We start from the raw sequence: 24,512 nt of genomic DNA, 5'->3' as shown, positions 1-24,512 counted from the left end.
GGGCGCATGACAGCATATATGCACTGGGTTTTTTTTTTTTATGAAGATATTTGATATTTTTTTAGCAGTCTTTTTTTATATCGATTTTTTTAGTAGTGTGATTGAGAACTAATTATAATTTAGAAATATTATTGAGTTTTTCAAATATGTATATTTTTAAGACTTGTATTATATTATTTTAAAATATAATTTTTCTCTATATATATCGACTATCCTGAAACGGTATACCGAAACATACTGGCATCGAGATATTTCATTCCAATATTTCAACCGGAATGAAAATCAAAACTTTGGTTATTTCTAAAATCCTATGTGGTGACACATAGAACCATAATTGGGTAACATGTGGTTTATTAAAAAAGTTTATATTTAAAATAAAATAGTATCTGAAAAACACAAAAAGACGAAGACTAAAATTTTAATTCTCTCTACTTTGAAATAGGGCAAAGTGAATGGTATAAACTAGCTAGGAGGCATAATAATATTTTCCATATTTTGAAACAACAATCTTAAAAAAAAAAAAAAAAAACGAAAAACCTCAATATTGAGATTGGTTAAAATATATACGATGAGTTTTTTCTTGTAAATAACTCAGGTGCAATAAATTATTATAAATACACGTACACATGAATTATGTAGAGGAGTATCTTTTAGCCGCTTATAAAGACAAAACAATGAATAATATTATTAAGAAAAATGTTATTTGTAATCAGCTAGAGAAGCCATCAGGAACCACGTTCGACGTGGCCAAAATGAAACGACCATGTTTCATTCAGCTTGTCAAAGCGGACGGTTTCTTCTTCAACTTGTTAGACCCAAGAAGCCCCTGTCTCCATGAAGCCACAGAAGTCTTCCTCTTCTCCAGAGCCACTCCCCCTTCGTCTTCTCCATGAATCCAATGAAGCCCGCTTCCTCTTCTCCACCCACATCTGAAATCTACGAACCCAAAAAACCCCAGAGCTCTACATCAAGCCCCTTCGTCATCTCTTTGTCTTTGCAAGCACTCAGATATGAAATTCCCTTCCCATGAATCGAGCATAGTTTGTTGTTGTTGTTCTCCTACTTCTCTCTGCTCCTTTATGATGAACTCCACCTTACTGTTTTCTCCAACATCCCATACTTAAATTGGTAAACCCCAAAGACAAACGTGCTCAAAGATCAAACAAAAGAATCCAAAAAAGTGAAGCAAGAGAAAAAGAAAAAGAAAAGTCAGAAATTGGGTTTGAAGCAGCAAAAAGAGACAAAATCTGCAATTCTTAGATTTTGTAGGGAAAATAGCAGGTGGGTTTGTGGCTAAAACTGCAGGCGTGGTGTGATTGGATTTCAGCACCCTGGATCTAAAATCAAGCTTCGTCTTGCTGTTTGTGAAAACAATTGAAAAGAATTTATCAGAATCAGAGAAAATAAAGAAAGCACACCCCATATTTGGATTCGTATTAGCATCCAAATCTATCTTTACAGAGGAACCATTACTTTTATATTCGACTTACTCCGGGATATGGAATCTCAACGACCATCCACTTATCATCTTTTGTAAAACAAACCCCAAAAAGAGATGTTAATTGCAGGAAAAATAAAGCAATTGCAAGGCGATGATTAGTTTTTCTATTTGTTAAATGAAATCCTTTTTTATTAAAGCATTTTTCTATTTGGGAGCACCAAGTCAAGCTTCATCTGAAATCAACTTTGGCCCTCCTTCTTGTTTTGTTTGTTTGTTTGTTTTTTTTTTTTTTTCAATATGTTGGCCACGTCAGCCATGGTTCCACTACGATTTTGCAGCTCGGTTTCCAAATAATTACATAACAACGTCATACATTCAATCTCCTACTAAATAATAAATATTACATAATCATTTTAAAAAAAAATTAAAATTTATAATTAAAAAATTAAAAAATTAATTTTTTTATGTAATTTTATATTCATTAATATTTTATGATTTTAAATATTATTTTTAAATAATAAACGACATAATAATTCCAACTAGTAGGGCTGAGACCCACGTGAATATTGATACAGTACATGCAGAGGAGAGAGAGAGAGCGCCATTTTTTTATATTTATTCTAACTATACGCTAAATTTTGCATAATTTACTTTATTTGTTTAGATCTTTTTCGTTTTAATTCTTAAAATTTAGACAAAAATTTGAGAGATATTGATCCACCAAGAAAAATTTAGCACCCTTTTATAATAAACTGTACCCTTTTTTTTAGGATTTGCGATTGTTTATGTTTTAGTATTATGTTTTATATTTTTTGTATTTTTTAAAAAAATAATACATAAAAAATGCTCTTAAAAAAGATTTTTCTTTTTTTACGCTACTGAATTCGGTACGGATTGGGATTATAGTATGAGTCTTAAAAAATACTTTAAATGGCCTTAAAAGATCTTTAATAGAAAATAAGGTTGTTTGAGTGATATATATTAAAGTATTTTTAATCTTAAATAAATTAAAATGTACGTTTGATGATATGAGTGTACGTAAATACATTTTAAATATTTTATTATTGGACTAAAATATTAAAATATAAAGATAAATAATAGAAATTAACTTGTATTCTTAAATTTAGGTTCTATTTATTTTGAGATTTTCTTAAATACATTTTTTATGTATAATTTAATAATCCATAAAAAAAAGAGAGCGAAAGCCAATTAAAAAAAAAAGATGCAAAGTCATTGTTAGCCTCTAGGATATGAGGGGTTGGTGGATGTACCGAGAACTTTTCAAATATAGGATATTAGCAATGCTACACAATTTTCACATATCATATTTTTTAAAATTTTTAAATTTTTTAATATTTTTTAAATTTTTTTAAAGTTTATTCTTTTTAAACTAATTTAATTTTTCTATTCATTATTTATATATTAAATATTTGATAAAATAAAAAAATAATAAAAATTTTAAAAAATGTGGTGTGTAGAGATTGTGTAAATAGTAAGAAGTTGTATAGATTTTTTCATAAGATATTGAAAGCAGCTAGTAGATGGATAGAGGAGGGGAGCAAGGCTTTTCAAATAGGTAGACTTCTTAACCGATTAGGTTGTGTTTGAATGTTGAGTTGAATTGAGTTGAGTTGAAATGATAAAATATTTTTAAAATTTTATTTTTTAATATTATTATTATTTTGAGATTTGAAAAAATTGAATTGTTTATTATATTTTATATTAAAATTTAAAAAAATTATAGTAATGAGTTGAGATGAATTTAAAAAACAAACGAAGAGACTCTTCAACAGGTACTCTTGAACATGTGGGAACTTTTAAAAGAGAGGATTACTAGAGGTTTGGGAGGATTTGGAGGAGAAAAAAAAAATATATGTTCTGTGAAAAACCAAAGTTTAGGTAAAGCTTATGACAAAAATTGATTGGTAAAATTGTTTTAACTATATTTCAATTTACAGATTAAGTTCTTATTGTTTAAGATTCTAGGATTGAATTCTTTATTTGTTTTGAATATTATAAGTTTGAGACAATTATATTAAATCTTGCTATGGTTTGATATATTTTTTTTTATACATGAAAACTGTGGTTTGTAAATGAGTAATAGATTCTATCATTCTAGAATTAATTTGAGAAATTAGATGAGTATTTTGTCATATCTTCTAATTAAAAATTTTGTGTTATAATTCCTAATCGTGTGTATAATTTAGATTGAAAAAATCAAAATATTGGATCCGGTTGATGGAATCCCGAAACTTTACTTGCATTTTTATCCATGTCCTAATCTCATTTTAATTACATATTTTAGGTAGATTTCAAAATACCTTTCAGATTCTTATCATCTGATCTTTTTCTTTAAATTTGCATTCTTGTAGCATTTCTTTTGACTCCCTGTAGATCGACACTCTGAATTATACTATAATACCGTATAGTAGTTTGGTCGTACTAAGAAGAGAAACATCTTCCCCAAACCTATTTTTTCAGATAATGCAGAATGTAATTTGAATTTTAAAAAGACTTTCAATGGACGAAAATACCTATATAATGTTTAGATAATTACAACTTTCAAACTTTCAAGGATATAGTCATAATCTTTAAAAATTTAAATAATCATCATTTTTACATCATAAAACACTTTTTTTTTTAATTTGTTTTCAAATAAACGTAATGTGTTTGAAAGTGTTTTAAATATATAGTTACCAAACAGTAAATAAATTTTTAATAGTAAAACTTATTACTTAAGTTATAAATTATTAAGTCTTAAAGTTATAACCTATATTTTCTACCACAATCCCAAATATAGACTTAGGAGTTGTTTGTATAGAGAAATGATCTCATTTTATTTTCTCTCATCATTACAATTTTTTCAAATTTTCAGATAAAATAAAATAAAATAAATAATTTAACTTTTTCAAATTTTAAAATAATAATAATATTAAAAAAATAATATTTTAACAAAATTTTATTTAACTAGTTTAAAATCATCTAATTTCATCTCATTTTACTATTCAAACAGACTGTAGCACCATCCTTTTATAAATAGCGGCCTGTTTCATAGCGCTTGCCAATCCTATATTTTGCCAATCCAAGCTAGGCGTTCGTTAGGAGAGGTAATTGATTATTAAAATTATTATTATTAGTTTCCTAGCTAGCAAGAAAACAAATTACAAGATTAGAAAATCCAAAAAATTCATTTTTCAAGCCAAAAGAATCTTGCTTCCATGTTCATATAAGAACTGCTTTCGATTCACCTCAAAGGTCCGGACTGAAAAGTGAAGGCAGGAAGGGGCTCTACTCTACTTAGGAGACATGGACTGAACTAAATAGGTATAGATATTTTAAAAAATATTTTAGATATAAAAATAAAATTAAAAATTAGCGTAAGTTGACGTAATATATTAAATTATAACTATAATTAATTTTATTATAAATTAAATTTAACATACTATATAATTTATATTAATTTATAAATTTATCTTTATAAAATCTATTTAAACAGTAACAATACCCTTTACTTTTACTTATTTTAAGTTATAAATTATTCTTCGGTTTCCACAATCTTTATTTTTTTTTTAAATGAAACATACTCATTTCATTAATAAATCGAAGTTATAAATGTGACTTATCAATATCAGAAGTTCCAATACATAGGAAATCCAGTCTATAAGCCAACTAACGCAACAGCTCAGGGGCTTCCCCACACACAAATACATTTGCGATGGACATTGTATTAACTTCTAATCAAACTCTCTCGTAACAGAGAAAGCGCTCTGTAAAAACAGAGCTTAATGGTCCTCTCTATCCTCCTAGGAAAGAAGAGTACAGGACACTGCTATGGACATCAAATCCTATAGCCTATTCCTATTTTATTAAAACTAAACTAACAAACAACTACAAATAACCACATTAACAACTACAAGACCACAAGCTCTGGTGAGACCCCAGACGTCACGCCCACCGCAAGCATCGTCATCTCGAGCTCTGGTAGAACGAGCACCCAGCGTACATACGGACCACAACAGCCTGGCCGTATAACCACCGGCCGTAGCATCGCCCAACACTCTCGAAAGCCTTGCCCCGGATTACGTCCGATCTAAAGGCCCAAACCTCACTCGGGTCAACAAAAGCAACACCAACATCAGAAACAAGACAACTACAAAACACTGAAATTGACAACAACAAAGAAACCAAACAAAAAAACAGTACAAAAATTCAAAACGGATGAATAGTACACAATGGTCGGCATTGTTTTGTGCAGAAACTGTTCACGCTGGGAGGAAAGTCGACGGTCAGACTTGGAAGACCCGGAGTCAGAGGTTCCACAGCAACCGAGCGTGGTGTCGGGAGAGGGCTCCTTGGTGGCGCGTGAAGGCCACGCGCCAGCGCTGTCCGGAATTTCGTCCCGCGCGTGCGGGCTACGCGCCACTCCGATGGACACCGGATTTGGAGGTCTTGAAGATCGGCGGCTGGGCGTCATACCGGTGGGGCGCATGTAGAGATGTGGTAGCCGGAAAGACTTGAACGGCGATCCTTCCTTATTCGGCCTAAAAATACAAAATAAAATAAAAACACTACACAGAAGTTAAAAAGACAGAGAAAAGGAAGAGGGCATGGGGGAGGGGGCGAGGAGTCGAAGCTCCCACCCCCTTTCAACAGATCTGGGGGTTTGGACGAGCTAGGGGAGTTTTTCGTCGGAAGGGGGTTTTTCATCTGCGCTCCACAATCTTGATTTTGGTGTGCACATGGCCTAGCTAGTTTTATCATGAGAAATGATATTTTGTAATTGTGAGTATATAAGAGTTGTACAGTCGTTTTAAAAAAATAAATAAATATAGAACTCACATAAAAAAAATTAATTTTTTATGAGTAGATTTTATTTTTTTTAAAATAACTGCACGATATTTACACATTCGACAATTATATATAATATTACTATTTTATTATTCATTCTCACTACACACAAGCCATCGCACTTTTTTTATTTTTTATTCCACCACCGGTGCTCCTTGGAAAGTACACAAAAGTGCTGAACAGTGCATCTTTTGTAAAATGGTTGATAGAAGCGATGTGAAGATTGAAGAAGACGAGCAGTACTGAACAGTAGATGTCTACTTTTCTTTTATGTTGTTATTGGATGGCACTATTTGAGGATCCGGAATCAGAGGCGCAAGGAACTCACAAATCCAAACGCAGGCAGTACTCATGTTAGAGAGAGACAGAGATATATAGAAAGCTGATTTCTTTTTGATAAAATCTGATATTATAAATTGCTGGAGAAGATGTCGAAGCTGAGCGACTCAAAGGTCATAACATGCAAAGGTATGCCCCTATTTTTATTTCACTTTTACATATGCAGTTGCAGAAGAGAAGATCATTATATATATACCTGATGGATATAATAATTTATCTCATAATATTATTTTTTTATTTTTTATTTTTTACTTTTCCAATTGGTGGGGAAAGCTGTGGTGTGTTGGGGAATTGGGGAAGCGTTGAAGGTGGAAGAGATACAAATAGAGCCTCCAAAATCATCTGAAGTTCGCGTCAAAATTCTGTATGCCAGTGTTTGTCACACAGACTTGTTACACACCAAGGGCTTACCAGCTGTGAGTATCCTTCCCTTAATAATTCCGAGTTTTTAGTAAGGGTTTGACATTTTTCCTTCTTGTTCTGCAGCCTGCTTTCCCTCGAGTTTTAGGACATGAAGGTGTCGGGTAAGCTCTCCTAATTTGTAATGTCTCCATCTTCTCCAGTACTTGTGTCGAAGTAGTACTACTAGTCATTGCACAATGTTAGCTAGTTTGAATTATGCTATTTCTATTGTAGAAGTAAAGTTAGATACAAAATTAGAGTGTGTAAGTTTCGTACAGTTTCAACTTTAAAGTACGCCGATTCGCCATACATAGCTAGTTTGAATTATGCTATTTCTATTGTAGAAGTAAAGTTAGATACAAAATTAGAGTGTGTAAGTTTCGTACAGTTTCAACTTTAAAGTACGCCGATTCGCCATACAAAAATAAATTGATTTTTTTCACGCGAATCTCCAAATGTTGTGCCCTAAGATCTTACAACAATGTGGTTGGTGTGCCAATAAAAAAATGTTTGCAAATTAGTAGATTTATACTAAAGAGCTCAACACTTATTAAAACTAAACTGTGATTGCAGTGTGGTAGAGAGTGTGGGTGAGGAAGTAACAGATGTCAAAGCAGGAGATTTTGTCATTCCAACCTTCATGGCCCAGTGCCAAGACTGTGAGTATTGTGTGTCAGGAAAGACAAACTTGTGCCTAAAATACCCTCTACCCATGAGTGGTCTTATGCCTGATGGCACATCGAGAATGTCTGTAAGAGGCCAGAGGCTGTACCAAGCCGTTTCTTGCTCTACGTGGTCGCAGTACATGGTTGTTGATGCTATCTACGTCCTCAAGATTGATCCCAGCATAATTGATCTGCCTCATGCTAGTTTTCTCTCCTGTGGGTTTTCAACTGGATTTGGGGCTGCTTGGAAGGAAGCTGGGGTTGAACAAGGATCGAGTGTTGCTGTTCTTGGTCTTGGTGCTGTTGGATTAGGGGTGTGTATAATTTTTTAGAATTTTAATTTTCTGGATTTCCATTTTCAATTCTAATATGTCGTGTAAAGTATTGCAGGCCATAGAGGGAGCAAGAAAACAAGGGGCAGTAAAGATAATTGGCATTGACAAGAATGAGAAGAAAAGTAAAAAAGGAGAAGCATTTGGAATGACTCACTTCATAAACCCTACTGATGAGAAAAATGATCAGAAATCTATTTCCCAGCAGATCAAGGAATTGACTGGTGGAATTGGTGTGGATTATTGCTTTGAGTGCACAGGAGCTCCACACTTGCTCAATCAAGCTCTCCTTGCCACAAAAATGGTATATGATCTGATCTATATTTTATATATGTTCATGTTATATGTATACTTGATGTTACAAATAATATTGCTAATTAATTTTATAAACTTTGGTAATATTGGTGGTCATAAGGGAAAAGGACAAGCAATATTACTTGGTGTAGGAAATCATCCAACACTGGAGATCAGTTCCCTACCCTTATTGCTTGGTGGAACCTTGAAGGGTTCCCTTTTTGGAGGGCTCAAACCCCAAACTGACCTACCTGTTCTAATCGACAAATGCAAAAATAAGGTGAGTTTTTATTTAAAGAAATTGCTATAAATATATATATATATTATTTTTCTTATAAAATTTATGTCGGTATGAATAATCACACACACACACATATATATATATATACACAACTATTTCACAAGCAATTTACTAACCAATGTGATAATGCCACGAATTCATAAAATATATTAAGATTTTTCTGAATTTTGAATTGTGTAAAGATTGTATATGTACCATTATTCTTATGGTATTAATCAATGTACTGAAGAATGATAAAAAGAAAAAGTATAGCAAAAAATGAATTCAATCACATACCAACATAAGATTTACGTGATTCTGCAATATGATTACAAGGTGCAAATAATTTTATTCTCTTGAAAGTCGAATACACAGTACGGCAATACAATGAGTAGCCGTACAAATATACAATATATATATACACACACATACACGTGTGTGTGTGTAGTGAAACCCTAATTCGACTTGGGCCTATCGGAGCAAGCCTGAATTTCATGGCTAAAGCCTCATTAAAAATCTACTAAAAAAACACTATGAATTTTTATTGGATTGGATCATCAAATTGTGCCACCATAAAACAGAACCATGCTCACACAAAAAACCCAACAATCTATATATATATAGCAGCTAGTCATGTACCTAAGAGTGGCATTACTTATTATCATCTTCACACTTTGGTAGCAATAAACAGTACTGATTTATGCTTTCAAATTTGAAATTTCCTTATTCTATTAGGTATGAAATGTGTTAAAATTAAACAACAATATATATTAATCGTGCTTATGAATTCTGGCAACATCTGAATCAATGCTGCTTTGTTCTATATATTCGATCGGCAGGAATTCCAACTTGGTGAACTTTTGAGTCATGAAATTTCACTGGAAGATGCTGATAAAGCATTTGACCTAATGAAGCACCCAGACTGTGTGAAGATTCTTATCAAGCTTTGAGTGATCCTGTCTAGCAATATTAACGTTCAAGATGCATGTTGGCTAGCATGCTAATAACTAGCATATGATAATAAAGGAATTTTTGGCACCAAACAAGTTGATAATAAGAGTCTTCGGCACCAATTGCAAGCATAAGAAACTTATTTCAAGTATTGTTTAAAGGTTTCAACATATTCGATTTTGGACTTGTGAAAGGTTTAGTATAAAGGATTAGTGAGAGGTCTATAGGAAGTTTCCAATTTTGAATTTAAAACCTTTTGATCTTTCTAATTTCAATCCTAAACTATTTTGAACACAAAGAATGTGAAAGTAGCTTTTTAATTGAGTTTAGGGTTTAATTGGTGGACGCGATCTGATATTGATCTAATCACAATTATTTATTTTTACAGTTAATTATTAGTATGAAGATCAAGAGGCTAAGTTATTTAATTATAGTTTGATTGGTTAGTGAGTTCAGTAAATCAAGAGGCCAAGTACGTACGTCCAAGGGCCAGTAAGCCACCTGAAACTTTTAAAAAGAAAAAGAAGATTTGCAATAAATCTTGGACCAATGAGAACCCTTAGATATTGTTCTGCCTCTAATTCTCACACCATACACTCGAATATTGCTGAGTACAATTGTTAGAAAGAAAGGTTGGCAAGAGTGAGAGAGAGTTTTTCTAACCTTTGATGTAGTCACCTATTAGTAATGAGGCTTGAACCATGAATATGTGTTGGACCAACCCTTTTATGACCCATTTAGACTACCCTTTTTTCAAGAGACCAAAAATTCTTAACTAGGAATAATTTTTCAAACGTCATTTTAACACTGGCCAATCTCCCTAAAGTTCCGAAAAATGCTAATTTCCTCCTTACTTTTAACTAGAAGATTGTCAACATACACTTTCATCTGATTTACTAACTGTATGTCACAGAGCCTTATTTGGTTTTAGCCCAAGTAGGCGTCCATAAATCTAAGCATTTTGTGGCCAACCATGAAGTTTATGCACAATTTGCCATTTTGCATTACTTGTGCCTGACAGCCATTCTGCATGATGCACTTGTCTAATGAATTCCACCTTTAGCAACCTATCAAATTCCTCTTCTATGGCTTGACACTTTTATGCAGTGAAGCTTTGCCTTTTCTACCACACCTGTTTGGCATTTGGTGTCACGCAAAACTGATCCTGTCATTTCCTCGTGGCTCTAAACAAACACGTCTTGGTGGTCACCTAAGACCCAGATCAACTATTGTAACACCGAAAGATTTCCAGAGACAAATGTTGAGTCATCCATTTTTGGGCAATTTCAAAATTAATTCTGGACTAATTTCAAGAAAATTAACTAGGAAGTTGTATACCTTTAGAAATGTCTATGCTTCTAGTTTCCAACGCATCAAATAATGTGCAATTTAGTGTTTGGGCTGGCAAAAGAGAAAGTTATGACGAGTTTTTTAGGTCTTTATATCAGCAAAATATGACGATTTTTTGAGAATTCACTTAGTTTCTTGCGATGTCTTTTATTTCCAATTGTTGTTAATAAAGTATTTAATTTCTTTGTTTGGATTGTGTGTGCTTTCATTTACTATATTTATAAAAGTTAAGAATGAAAATGTTTTGTGTGTTTCTTCTTTATTCAACATTTGCTTTCTTCATGACAATTCTTGTCCTTTGGTGACTTCTAATAGGAGGTGAGTTCTTACTTTGTATCCTTGGTGAAAAAGTTTTGGTAGCCGCTAATCTATGTCCATTGAATATTTCATTTGGGTGGTGAGCCTTTCTATCCATGTTGGTATTAAACCCGATATCAATAGGTATCAAATTGACTATTGTTTTAATGAGTATCCCTAATCAGAGTAAAGCGATACGGAATCACACAAACAATAGAGCTCGCCTTTTATCTCTAGTGCTGCTGGAGTGTGGGGGCCTCTTGTCCCCTAAACAACAAAGAGAGAGGCCATAATTAGTAGGCAACTCATACAGAGTGAGCCACCAGTTCTTCCTTAAGGAAGGAGGATGGTGTAAGCAAGCCTGATTACGACTTGCGAGCCGAAAGAGGGGTATATTAGGCGCGCTCGACTGAGAAAAGAAGTGCGGCTCCTCTGACTTCGTTCCATTACTTGCTAATAAAAAAGGAGTTCGTAAAATCAAATAGCCAATTTATTAACGCAGATTTTATAACGAGTCTAAGATAGCATGTGTATCAACGTATAGGGGTCCACCCGGTTGCTATGGTGAATCATCGTCACCAAAAGCCAAACAATGAGTTACCGCCATCTTGTGGCTCATGAATAGGACCTTCATGATATTAAATTAAAGGAGTTGAGGAGACAAGTACAACAACTGCAACAACATCTTAAGTAATATGAACCTTTTGGACATGAGGGCTCTTGTAAGGGGGTCTTTCCCCCTATTTGCCCTTGAAGTAAGCCTATGAGGGACCATTGGAGAAGTAAGTCAAAGAACTTGGGCAAGCCCAGTCAAGGCCAACGATCTCCTCTAAAAGGACTTAGTGGACCTTAGCAGAGTACTTGGCCCACGGGCAAAACCAACCCACGAAGCAACCCATGAGTAGGGAAAATGGACTATAAGGATAGATGAGACTCGCCGCCCTGACACCATCCCAATGATAAACTACCCTCGGGAACCTGCATAGACTGGAGGCGGGAAATATGAAGAACCCGTGATCTCCTGACAACAGGCATGAAAAGGCTTAAAAAGGGAACGCTTCTAGGTAAAGTAAGTCAGAAAGCCACGTCGTATTAATGGCGCCACTCCCTGGATTCCATGCCGCATTAATGACACATTCCCAGAAGCCACACCGTATTAGAGGATTCTGACTAAATGAACCGTGGAAAGGACATGGACCCCTCAAAGTCAGGGACGAACTGTCCCCACCAGAAACCTAGTATAAGAGTAGTTCCCCAAGTATGAAAGACTCTCTCTGATCCTTCTCAGCTTATGCACAAACTACTAAGAAGATATACTGACTTTGGCATCGGAGACTCCTGGCCACCACTGAGGCCTCCCATTGTTCGTGTTTGCTTAAATGTGTAGGTGAACCTTTGAATGTCCGAGTTGCTAGAACCCGGCCCAAAGGTGTGCGAAACACAACGTTAACAACTCTCATCATGATTTGGAGGGTAAATCTTCCTCTTATTAACCTTTTGGATATAAACCTTTTCATTTCATATGTCTGGAGAGATATTCCAAGTTTACCTATTTACGTCCCAAGTCAAGAATGAAATAAGTTTTGTGTGTTCCTTCTTTACAAATCTTATCCTTTGGTGGTTCCAATAGGTGGCAACTTCTTGCTATGTATCCTTGTTAAAATATTATTGGGTGGTGATAATCTTTGTTTCTTGGAATATTATTGGGTTTAATACCACTCCGAGGCCTATTGAGCTGCTTCACGAGCCTGGGTTACAGCTCAGGCCAATAACCCAATCCCCTGAGAGCCCAATCCATCCCAACCATTGAAAGAATAACCGATCGAGAGTCTCCCGGACAAGGAGAGCTATCCGATCATTTGGATTTGGATAAGCTCTCCATTTCGAGCCTTGAATTTCAAATAACAAATAAGTCTGCTATCGCATAGTAACAGAAATCTCATGGGCTCTATATATACATATCACCTAGGAATGTGAAAGGGATTAGTTTCATTTGTCTAGAAAAAGAGATTCTTATTGTGATCACTAACTTAGACATCGGAAGCATTTCCTAGAACACCCAAGCCACACAACTCTTTGGTTGAAGGTGATCGTGTGTGTGAAGTTGTGAAACACATCTATAACACTGATGATGACCACAATGACGAGGATATTAAGGACGAGGATAAATAATAATGAAGACGATGATGAGAAGATGTTAATGATGATGCCAATGACGTTGATGAGGTGATATTGATGGCAATGAAGATGATAACGACAAATGATGATGATTGGTCATAATCATAACAAAGGTAATGAAGATGATGATAATGAGATGATTATGATAATGATGACTAATGACGATGATAATACAATGATGATGATGTCCATTACGAGATGAGATTGATGATGCAAATCATAACAATGAGATCATGAGGTTGATGATGATCGACGAAGATTATATAATGATAATGTTGGTGGTGATGATGTTGATCGATGACAATGATGATATAATGAGTCAATGTTGATCACAATGATAATGCAATCAGGTAAGGTTGATGATGTTAATAATGATGATAAGATGTACAAAGATGATGGTAATGACAATAATGGATTATAATAATATGTTAATTACAGTGATTTCTGACAATAGTTAAGTTGACAACAACAATCTGTACCTTATTCCAACAATTATTTATTTGATAAATCATGAGATGAAGAAACAAACATTAATAATTAAGAAAACAAGTAAACATAAACAAGATGTACCATCCATCTCGTTATAGAAATTAAAACAGATTGTGTATCACTTCAACAACAGCACCTAACAAGAGAAATAGTAAACATAAAAAGATAACGATGCATATAACTAATGAGAATGAGAATAATAAGATTGAAAGATCATCGACTTTTGGGGCCACAAGAAGTATTTGCATGCACCCATCATTCAAACCTTAGAACTTGGCAAAATCTACCCCAAGATCAAAACCTTTCACTAGCCCAGCTCAAGGGGATCGGATTGGGATCAGTTTTCCTAATTATAATATTGAAAAAAAAATAATAATGATAAAAATATAATAATTAATAATTAAGAGAAAAAACAATGTATAATAAGAAGAATGACAAGCATATAAAAAATCAATTAGTAGCAAAACCAAGTTCATTTTATGGCATTCTCCATGGTTTTCTAGTCAATGCAATCAGACATGAGCAATTACATCTACTTCTCATTTTCACTTTTAGGATAACATATAATAAGTACATAAATCAAACATCAAATGCAATTGAAATAAATATGTAAGTGAGCAATTTTCATTACTAACATTCCCTGATGTAGTTAGACGCTTTTCCACCATATATTTAATTGTACAAGATTACAGTCAATACAGGAAAAGTTGTTTGGGTGATAATTTAAGGGGTCTAGAAATAGTTTTCCATAATAATAATAATACTGATGATGGTCATAATGATGAAAATATTAAGGATGAGGATAATGATAATAATGACAATGATGATGAGAAAAAATTAGTTATGATCCAATGACGGTTATGAGGTGATAATGTTGGCAATGAAATCTGATAACGACAAACGATGATGATTGACGATGGGGATAACGATGATGATGAAAATAGATGACTTCTAATGACGATGATATGATAATAATGATGATGAAATCCATGATGAGATGAGATTAATGATGCAATGATATGATGATCACGTGATGATTGATGATGATAATGAAAAGATGATGAAGTCCATGATGAGATGAGATTGATGATGCAATGAGATGATGATTAGGTGATGATCAATGATGATGATAATAATGTTGATTGATAATAGATGATGATGAAAATAGATGACGATGGTGATGATTAAAAGAGATGATGATTAATGGCGATGATATGATAATGATGATGATAAGTCCATGATGAGATGAGATTGATGATATATACAATGAGATGATTAGGTGATGATCAATGATGATGATGATGATGATAATGTTGATGGTCGATGACAATGACAATGACGAAGACGATAATGATGATGATGATGATAATGTTGATGGTCGATGACAATGACAATGACGAAGACGATAATGATAATGATAATAATATAATGTTAATGTTAATGCTAATCACAATGATAATGAAATAGATGAGAAACAGTAATTTTAAAGATAACAATGCATAACTAATAAGAGTACTAGGCAAATTAAGCATACCTCAAGATTAAAACATTTACCCACTCAAGCCCATATATCTCAAGGGAACTGCTATTAGTTTCTCCTAATAATATAATATTGAAAAAAAAAGTAATAATAATGATAAAATTATAATTAACAATAATTAAGAAAAAAGAATGTACCTGTTATGGTTCTCTTCTTGGTTTTCTGGTCGATGCAATTGACATTACATCAGCCTATGTTTCTGGAGAATTGATTAGTTTCATCAAAACAAAAGACATGCACATGGAGAAGTCGGGGTGGGGATTAATGTCATATCACTTAATGAGAATGATCGAAATTTTTTTTATACCAGAACACCCAAATCTTGAGAACTGAAACACTATCTTGACAATTACAATATTCCGACTAAGTGATCGACGAAGAAAAAAAAATCACAATTAGAAAAAAAATACAAACTTATCTTTTAGATATATGTTAGGAGATCTTGCCAAAGAAAACTTCCTAATATTTCTTATATCGCACAAGTGACACTAGCAATAGAATTGAGGATTTTAGAAGATCAGAAATCATTAATCATACAGAGACCACAAAGATAGAAAAAAGAGTGATAGGAACAAGAATGAAAGAGTGCGGAAATTATATGCCTTTGAAACATGAAACAACACAAATATCGTTATGTTCTCAGCGATCGAGAGGGTAATAGAGAATCCATTGTTAGGCTGTTTTCAATTAAAAACTACTTTCTACAGTGTTTTTCCACCTAGTTTTATGGATCATGTGTCAACTTCTACATTGTCGAATATAATAACATAAAAGATTATAAACAACTACATGTTATGTGGACCGTGATAGCTAGTAACATCAAACCATGTTTTTTTTTATAAGTAAATAGATAGCTTTATTGAATAGAATGAAACTAGGCAATGCCCAAGCACACAGGAAGTATATAAAGTGAGACACCTAATTGCATTCTAGTGAGCTGAAAAGAAGATAGAAACTCATGGACACTCCCACCCTTCAATACAATAGTAGAAAACCACTGTAAAAAAGAGAATACAAAAAAATTTCAGATTTTCCCCACTGTACGCTCCTTGTTGTTAAAGCACCTATCATTCATTTTTTACCATAAACACCACATTAGGCACAAAGGTAACATATGCCATACTGCTGCCAATTGTGCACTGTTATGCCTCATGTTCCAGCACGCTAGTAGTTCCACCACACTCTTAGGCATTACCCAACTCAGTCCGGCTATATCAAGGATACCAGCCCATAATTCCCCCGCCACCTCACAGTGTAAAAGCAAATGATCTATCGATTTTCCATTCCTTTTGCACATGTAGCACCACTCCATAACCACCATACCCCGCTTCCTTAAGTTATCAACCGTCAATATCTTTCCAAGCGCGGTTGTCCAAGTAAAAAAATGCAACTTTATGCGGAACTTGTGCTTTCCAAATACTCTTCCACGAAAAAAAGATGGGTTGTAGTGCTGTTAAAGCCTTGTAAAAAGATTTAACAGTAAAATCTTTTCTCCTCGTGTGAATCCACAACATACGGTCTCCCCCATTTTCTCCTACCTTTGCTGAATACAAGTGGCTAAAAAAGGCTGCCATCTCATCAAGCTCTCAATCCTGAGCATTTCTAGTAAAAGTGACATTCCAAGTTACCGTCCCATTGGTACATCATAGTACATTTGAAACTGCAGCTTGCTGATTTCCAGCCATGTTAAAAGCGAGTGGAAAGATAGTGGAAAGAGGACTCTCCCCACTCCAAGCATCATGCCAAAAGCGAAGTCTTGCTCCGTCACCCACTTCGAACCTAATATGTTTTTCAAAGGTGTTCCACCCCTTGCTAATAAATTTCCATAAGCTCACTCCATATGACCCCCTACCTTCCTCAGAACACCATCCCCCCACTCACTACCATACTTGTGTTCAATTACCTCTCTCCATAACAAGTTCCCTTCCATTTGATACCTCCACAACCACTTACCAAGAAGGGACTTGTTGAAGATGCTCAAATTTTGTACCCCTAATCCCCCATTCGGAATCGGATAGCACACCCTTTGCCAAGGTGGAATTTGGTTTCCTCCCCCATGCCCCTCGACAAAAACGTTCTAAACTACTTTTCAATACGGTTAGCCACTCCCACCGGCAAAGGAAAGAGGGAAAGATAGTAAGTAGGAAGGTTGGAAATGGTACTTTTAATAAGTGCCAATCTCCCCCCCCTTTTGATAAATATAGCCGCTTCCACCCCGATAGTCTTTTCTCAATCTTCTCCACCACCCCATCCCAAATGTTCTTTGCTTTAAATGACGCTCCCAATGAGAGTCCAAGATATTTCATAGGAAGTGAAGCAATTTTACAACCCAACAACTCAGCTAGAGAAGCAATATTACTCACAACCCCCACCGATACCAACTCCGACTTCCCCAAGTTCACCTTAAGTCCCGAGACAGCTTCAAAACACAACAAGACCGCCCTTAGAGTTTGAATCTAGTCACTAGCAGCATCACAGAAGATAATCGTATCATCTGCAAATAATAAGTGAGAAATGAAACTAACACCATTACTATTGTTACCCACCGAAAAACCAGTAATAAAAGCCCCCCTAATAGGAGCCTCCACCATGCGGCTCAAAGCCTCCATAACTAAAACAAAGAGGAATGGTGATAATGGATCCCCTTGTCGCAAACCCCTCAACGGCTGAAAAAAACCACAAGATTTACCATTGACTAGACCTGAGAATCGAGTGGTCGAAACACAGTGTTTAATCCATTCGCACCACTTGCTTCCAAAACCACATCTTCTCAACATATAAAAGAGAAATCCTAACACACATGATCATAGGCCTCTTCCATGTCCAACTTGCATAGAACTCTCGAAATGCCTTCTCTTAACCGGCTGTCCAAACACTCATTTGCTATCAAAACGGAGTCCAAATTTTGCCTCCCTCGAACGAAAGCATTTTGAGGTTTGGAAATGAGTTTGTCCACTCATGTGATTAGCTAACACCTTTGAAATAATGTTGTAGATCCCACCTACCAAGCTAATTGGCCGGAAGTCTTTCAAATTATGCGCACCAACTATGTTGGGGATAAGAGCAATAAAAGTAACATTTATTGACTTCTCAAACTTAAGATTAGAATGAAAAGCATGGAAAATCTGCATCACTCCCTCCTTCACTATCTCCCAACATTCTTGAAAAAAAGCCATAGAAAAACCATCCGGGCCTGGGACTTTATCCTTGCACATGCCTCTCACCACTATATGCACCTCCTATTCAACAAACGGCCTCTCCAACCAACTTGCTACCTCTGAACCTAGCTGGTCAAACAATAAACCATCCAGTTTGGGGCACCACTCAACTTTTTCAACTAGGAGTTCCTCATAATACTGCACTATATGGTCTTGGATTTCTTCGGGAGATTGTAACACATTCGAGCCTGAATGAAGGACTTCAATAGCATTGTGGCGCCTATGGGAATTGGACACCTTGTGAAAGAACTTAATGCATTTATCTCCCTCCTTCAACCAAAGCGCCCTTGATTTCTGCCTCCAAGATATTTCCTCCATCAACAACACTTTCTCTATTTCGGTTACCACCACTTTCTGTCTTGACAAAGAATTGTCAATCACCTCTCCTTCCTCCAATACTTTCCAATACTTGCAACTCATCCCGAATGATATTTTTCTGCAATTTCGTATGTTGAAATACTTCTTCATTCTACGTTTCTAAGTCAGCCTTTAGAGCTTTGAGTTTGCCCGCCATTTTGAAACTAGGTGTTCCATCAAAGGAATAAGTTTCCCACCAAGCCCTTACCTTATCCACAAATCCATCAATTTTCAGCCACATATTCTCAAATTTGAATGGGCACCTACCCCCATGAATGCCACCACAATCAAGTAAAATTGCAATGGGCACCTACCCCCGTAAAATTATGTGATCATCGATGATGATGACGTGATGATGATGCTAATAATGTATGATGCTAATGACATGATGAGGATGGTGAAAATATAATGATTAATGATGATGATACAATAATGATGATGATGAAGTCCATGACGAGATGAGATTCATGATGCAATGAGATGATGATTAGGTGAAGATTGATGATGATAATAATGTTGATGGTCAATGAAATGATGATGATGATGAAAATAGATGATGTTGATGATGATGAAAATAGATGATGATTAATGACAATGATATGAAGATGATGATAATAAAGTCCATGATGAGACGAGACTGATGATACAATGAGATGATGATAAGGTGATGATCGATGATGATGATGACAATGTTGATGGTCAATGATTATGGCAAAAATGATAATGATAATATCAATGCTAATTCACAATAATAATGAAATGAGATCAATAATTTTGTTTTAATAATGATGATTAGATGACAAAGATAATAGTGATGACAATAATGGATTATAATCATATGATGGTAACGGTGATTAGTGACAACAGTTATGTTGACAATTTGCACCATATTCTAATAATTATTTATTTCATATATCATGAGATGAAAAAACTAACATTAATAATGAAGAAAACAAGTAAAAATAACAATCATGTTCCTTTAATCTCGTTATAGAAATTAGAGAAGTTTATGTATTACTCCAACAATGTCACCTAAGATGAGAAATTGTAATTTTAAAGATAACAATGCATAACTAATAAGAATGGGAATAACAAGGTTGAATGGCATATCGTCGTCTTTTGTGGCCACAAGAAGAGATTTTGTGGAAACAAAAATCTTGACTGCAGTGACTCACAACCACTGGCCTCAACACAAAATTTTTTCACATGACCTCCACCATGAAGCGCAAACGAAATAGCATTCACTGTCTAAAAAATAAGGATAACAATTGGACTCAAGATCCCTCCAAAATTCAGAGTATGTTCCTAGATCATTTTCGGTTGTGGCCTCCCAAAGTAGTAATGATAATGTCAATATTGACAGAAATACTACCTTTTGGAAAAAGATGTGGTCCCTCAAAATCCAAGATAGACCTAAGCTCCTTGTCTGGAAGATTTTCAACACTATCATCCCAACTAAAGCTCTCCTAGAAAGATGTCTTTCCCTTTCTAAAGAACTAGCTCGTTGTCCCATTTGTAAGTCTGCTGAAGAAACCACTCACCATCCTTTTTTAGAGTGCTCATTTAGAATCCTTTGGAGACAATCTCCTTGCCACATTAACATCTCTGCTATAGGACAAGATCTCCACAATTGGATTAGATGCATTTTGGACCCGGTTCATAATCTTCAAATTCTGAATAGTCAAGTTCACAAGTTTAAGTTTTTGCAATGATTGCTATGGATAACATATGTTTTTATAGAAATCAGATTGTGCATGATTCCCTAAATCTTTGTATAGAACAATTTGTTGTTAAAGTAAAGCATTCTTATAGCGATTATTGTACTGCATGGGATCTTAAAGAAAAAAAAGAAAGGGGTAGAAAAAATTTGGATCAACCCCCCAGATATGTCCTTTATTTCTTTTGATGTGGTGATAAGACCAAAAGGAAGCACCCCAGTAGCAATTTGTAGATCACACACCAGGGAGACAATCTTCATTGTGGCAAACTAGATAGGAAGCAGTAATCCAAATCTAGGTGAGGCAGTGGCAGCTTTAATAGGAATTAAAGAAGCACATTCCAGGCAATTATGGAACATCACAATTGAAGGGGACTCTTAAAGAACAATATCAGCATTGACAGAGCCAGAAGAAACTCAAGACTGGATAGTAGTAGGCACCATAAGAGATGCAAGATTGCTTCTGAACAATTTCTTGAAATGGGAAGCAAAAAAAATACATTGTTTTCAAAATAGATGCGCGCTTTCCATTGCCCAATGGGCAGCTTCTAATAATTTTATTGGGAACATCCCTCTAACTAGAGTTCCACAATGTCTGTTAGAGTTTCATAGTGGCAAAGACTTGCATGTTTGTAATAATTGATACTTTTGCATACATTTGCTTATTTATGAAAGTCTTTTTCTGAGGAAAAAAAAAAGGTCATAGATGAATTTTTGAGCTTGCAAGCATGGTGAGGATATTGTAAACTTGTACGAACTCAACAATCAGCTAAATAGCATTCACACTGATTAGGCAAAATACATAACTGATAGAAATTTAGCTAAAACTCGCTTATTTTTACCCACATCAGATTAGCTAGCTATTGCTAATTAGCTAAGATAGATATGAACTAAAATGCCTCTTTGAGCAATAGGAAAATGCTTTTATAAATTCTCTCTCTCTCTCTCTCTCTCTCTCTCTCTCTCTCTCTCTCTCTCTCATGTGGGGTACAATAAAAAAATATATTTGATTATTTTGGAAGAAAAAATAAGTAACCCTATGTGAAGTACATATCAAGTGACTTAGCCAAAGTAGAATTTAAGCTAATCTAATACTAATGGGAGGAGACAAAATCCTAAGCAGTCTACGCATGGTTAGCTAGATCATAAGCATATGAAGATTGCATGTTTTACCGTATTTATAATTCATATCATATGATAAATTTGCATTTATCCAAGTTCATTGTATGTTATTCCAACAGATTAGGGATATTGCCCGCCTTAAATGGAGGAGAGCGACCGGATCATCGCCAATCTCACTGCCATCTCTTTCAAGCACATTTGTAACGATTGAAAACGAATCAATTTTATTGAAGAGCTTTGCTACACAACCTCCACCACACTCCACGCTCCACATTTTTTTAAATTTTTTAAATTTTAAATTTTTTTTAAAATTTTTTTTGAATTTATTCTTTTTAAATTATTCCAAATTATCTATTCATTATTCATATAAAAAATACTTGATAAAATAATAAAATAATAAAAATTAAAAATAATGTGGACTGTGAACTATGGAGTGTTAGGAGGTTGTGAAGATTTTTTATTTATTGAAATAATTCTAAATACTCATCAATTACAAATCTAAACATAAACAATAACTACATACATATAACAACCATCTCATCCCATGCATCATTGTTGAAAATGTTAATAGCACTGGTCAATTTATATTGAAATATTATTATGCTACATATTTCAAAAAGACAAAAGCTATAAAGTACATATTGTCCAGGAAAAGAAACTCATGGAAGGTAATGAAGCAAGTTAAGGATATACTCAATTTCACAAGTAAAAAAGCCCGATCTTAATTAGATTGGCTTGCTTACATCTACAACAACACTAATGAAGACCGCAGCAACAACAAAGAGGGAGATTCCCATGATAACTATATTGGTGACCTTCTCATATTGTTCAGCGACTTCTTCTTCATAAATTGACATATTCGATTAGGAAGCTAAGATCAAAGATTGTTGACCGACACAAACAACTATGATGATCTGAAAAAGCTGCTTATATTTTCTATTGTTTTATGCGCAAAATGATAATTAAACACTTGGGAGGAGAAAATCAACAAGAGTTGAGACTTCCATATATAGGGCAAATATGGTAACTGCTACTGGCAATTTTTAGGTGTAATGGATATTTTTACGTAGGTTTGATATATAGTAATAGCTAGCTGGTTTACTTGGTCAATAACAGAAACCATGCATACTCCCGCAACCATCACTTTCAACTAAAATAAACCTAGATCTTACTTAATTAATTCGATCTAGAAGGTCAAAGAGAAAAACACAATTATTTTCTTGTCGACCATTTTTTGCACTTTTAACTTCATTTTCATTGATTCTAGATGAATGGTACCCAAAAAAGAACCCTCTCTTGTTTTTATTACAAAAATACTATTTCACCCCCACAAGGCTCGATTTGTCAATATATATGTATCTGTATAGTAGTTTTTACACATACTCGACTCAACTCGATTGAGGCTCGATCTGCAAGATGAATTCCAATTATCGATAAAGTGAACATTAACATCAATACAAATAATCGTAAAAATACTAACAAACATATATATATAACTATATTTTGAAAAATAAAACACAAATAAAACTGTAGATTACAGGTGGCAAAGTTTTCCTTAACTAATAATCACCATATTTAAACTGGAGTTTTCCTAACCAACAATGGCGACAAAATCTAGTACATATCCATAGACAGTATCTAATAAACACGAATGGAGTACGCAAAGGAGTAATAGCAGTGAAAGGTTCCGAATGTAAATTACCAGCCTAGAAATAAAAATGTAAGTGAGAAATTTTTATTACAAACATTCCCTATTGTAGTTAGACGTTTTTCCACCATATATTTAATTGTACAAGATTATAGTCAATACAGAAAGTTGGGTGATTATTTAAGGGGTCTAGGAATAGTTTTCCATAATAATAATACTGATGATGGTCACAATGATGAAGATATTAAGGATGAGGATAATGATAATAATGACAACGATGATGAGAAAAAATTAATTACAATCCAATGATGGTTATGAGGTAATAATGTTGGCAATGGAATCTGATAACGACAAATGATGATGATTAACTATGGGGATAACGATAGTGATGAAAATGATGATAATGAAAATAGATGATTTTTAATGACAATGATATGATGATGATGATGATGAATCCAGGATGAGATGTGATTAATGATGCGATGATATGATGATTACGTGATCATCGATGATGATGATAATAATGTATGTTTTGATACTGACATGACGATGGTGGTGAAAATAGAAAATGATTAATGATGATGGTACGATAATGATGAGATGATGATTAGGTGATGATTGATATGATGATAATTTTGAAGGTCGATGGCATGATGATGATGATGATGAAAATAGATGATGATGATGAAGTCCATAATGAGACAATATTGATAATACACTGAAATGATGATTAGGTGATGATCGATGATGATGATGATAATGTTGATGGTCGATGAAGATGACGATAATGATATAATGATAATTTCATTGCTAATTCACAATGATAATGAAATAAGATCAATGATTATGTTTTAATAATGATGATTAGCTGACACTGATAATAGCAATGACAATAATGGATTATAATCATATGATGGTAATGGTAATTAGTGACAATAGTTATGTTGACAATCTGCACCGTATTCTAATAATTATTTATTTCATATATCATGAGATGAAAAAACTAACACTAATAATGAAGAAAACAAGTAAAAATAACAATCA

General features: G+C 34.2%; 1 protein-coding gene across 1 annotated transcript; it reads left to right on the top strand.

Moving 5' to 3' along the window:
• Positions 1-6,390: 6,390 nt before the first annotated feature.
• Positions 6,391-9,793, top strand: LOC109003336 (CYP enzymes assisting alcohol dehydrogenase-like). Its single transcript, XM_018981431.2, has 7 exons — positions 6,391-6,757; positions 6,902-7,044; positions 7,115-7,152; positions 7,604-8,009; positions 8,086-8,331; positions 8,443-8,601; positions 9,441-9,793. Exons 1-7 carry the CDS (start codon positions 6,718-6,720, stop codon positions 9,549-9,551), a joined length of 1,143 nt encoding a protein of 380 aa, XP_018836976.1. The 5' UTR covers positions 6,391-6,717; the 3' UTR covers positions 9,552-9,793.
• The last annotated feature ends 14,719 nt before the right edge of the window (positions 9,794-24,512 follow it).

This window comes from Juglans regia, chromosome 13, assembly GCF_001411555.2.
Source record: "Juglans regia cultivar Chandler chromosome 13, Walnut 2.0, whole genome shotgun sequence".
Classification (NCBI taxonomy): Eukaryota; Viridiplantae; Streptophyta; class Magnoliopsida; order Fagales; family Juglandaceae; genus Juglans; species Juglans regia.
Note: the sequence above shows the minus strand (reverse complement) of the source record. Positions and strands in the feature narration are given on the sequence as shown.

Coding starts and splice junctions, on each gene's coding strand:
- LOC109003336 (XM_018981431.2), top strand. CDS start 6,718: ATGTCGAAGCTGAGCGACTCAAAGGTCATAACATGCAAAG. Junction 6,758..6,901: donor AAAGGTCATAACATGCAAAG/GTATGCCCCTAT, acceptor TGGTGGGGAAAG/CTGTGGTGTGTTGGGGAATT. Junction 8,602..9,440: donor TCGACAAATGCAAAAATAAG/GTGAGTTTTTAT, acceptor TTCGATCGGCAG/GAATTCCAACTTGGTGAACT.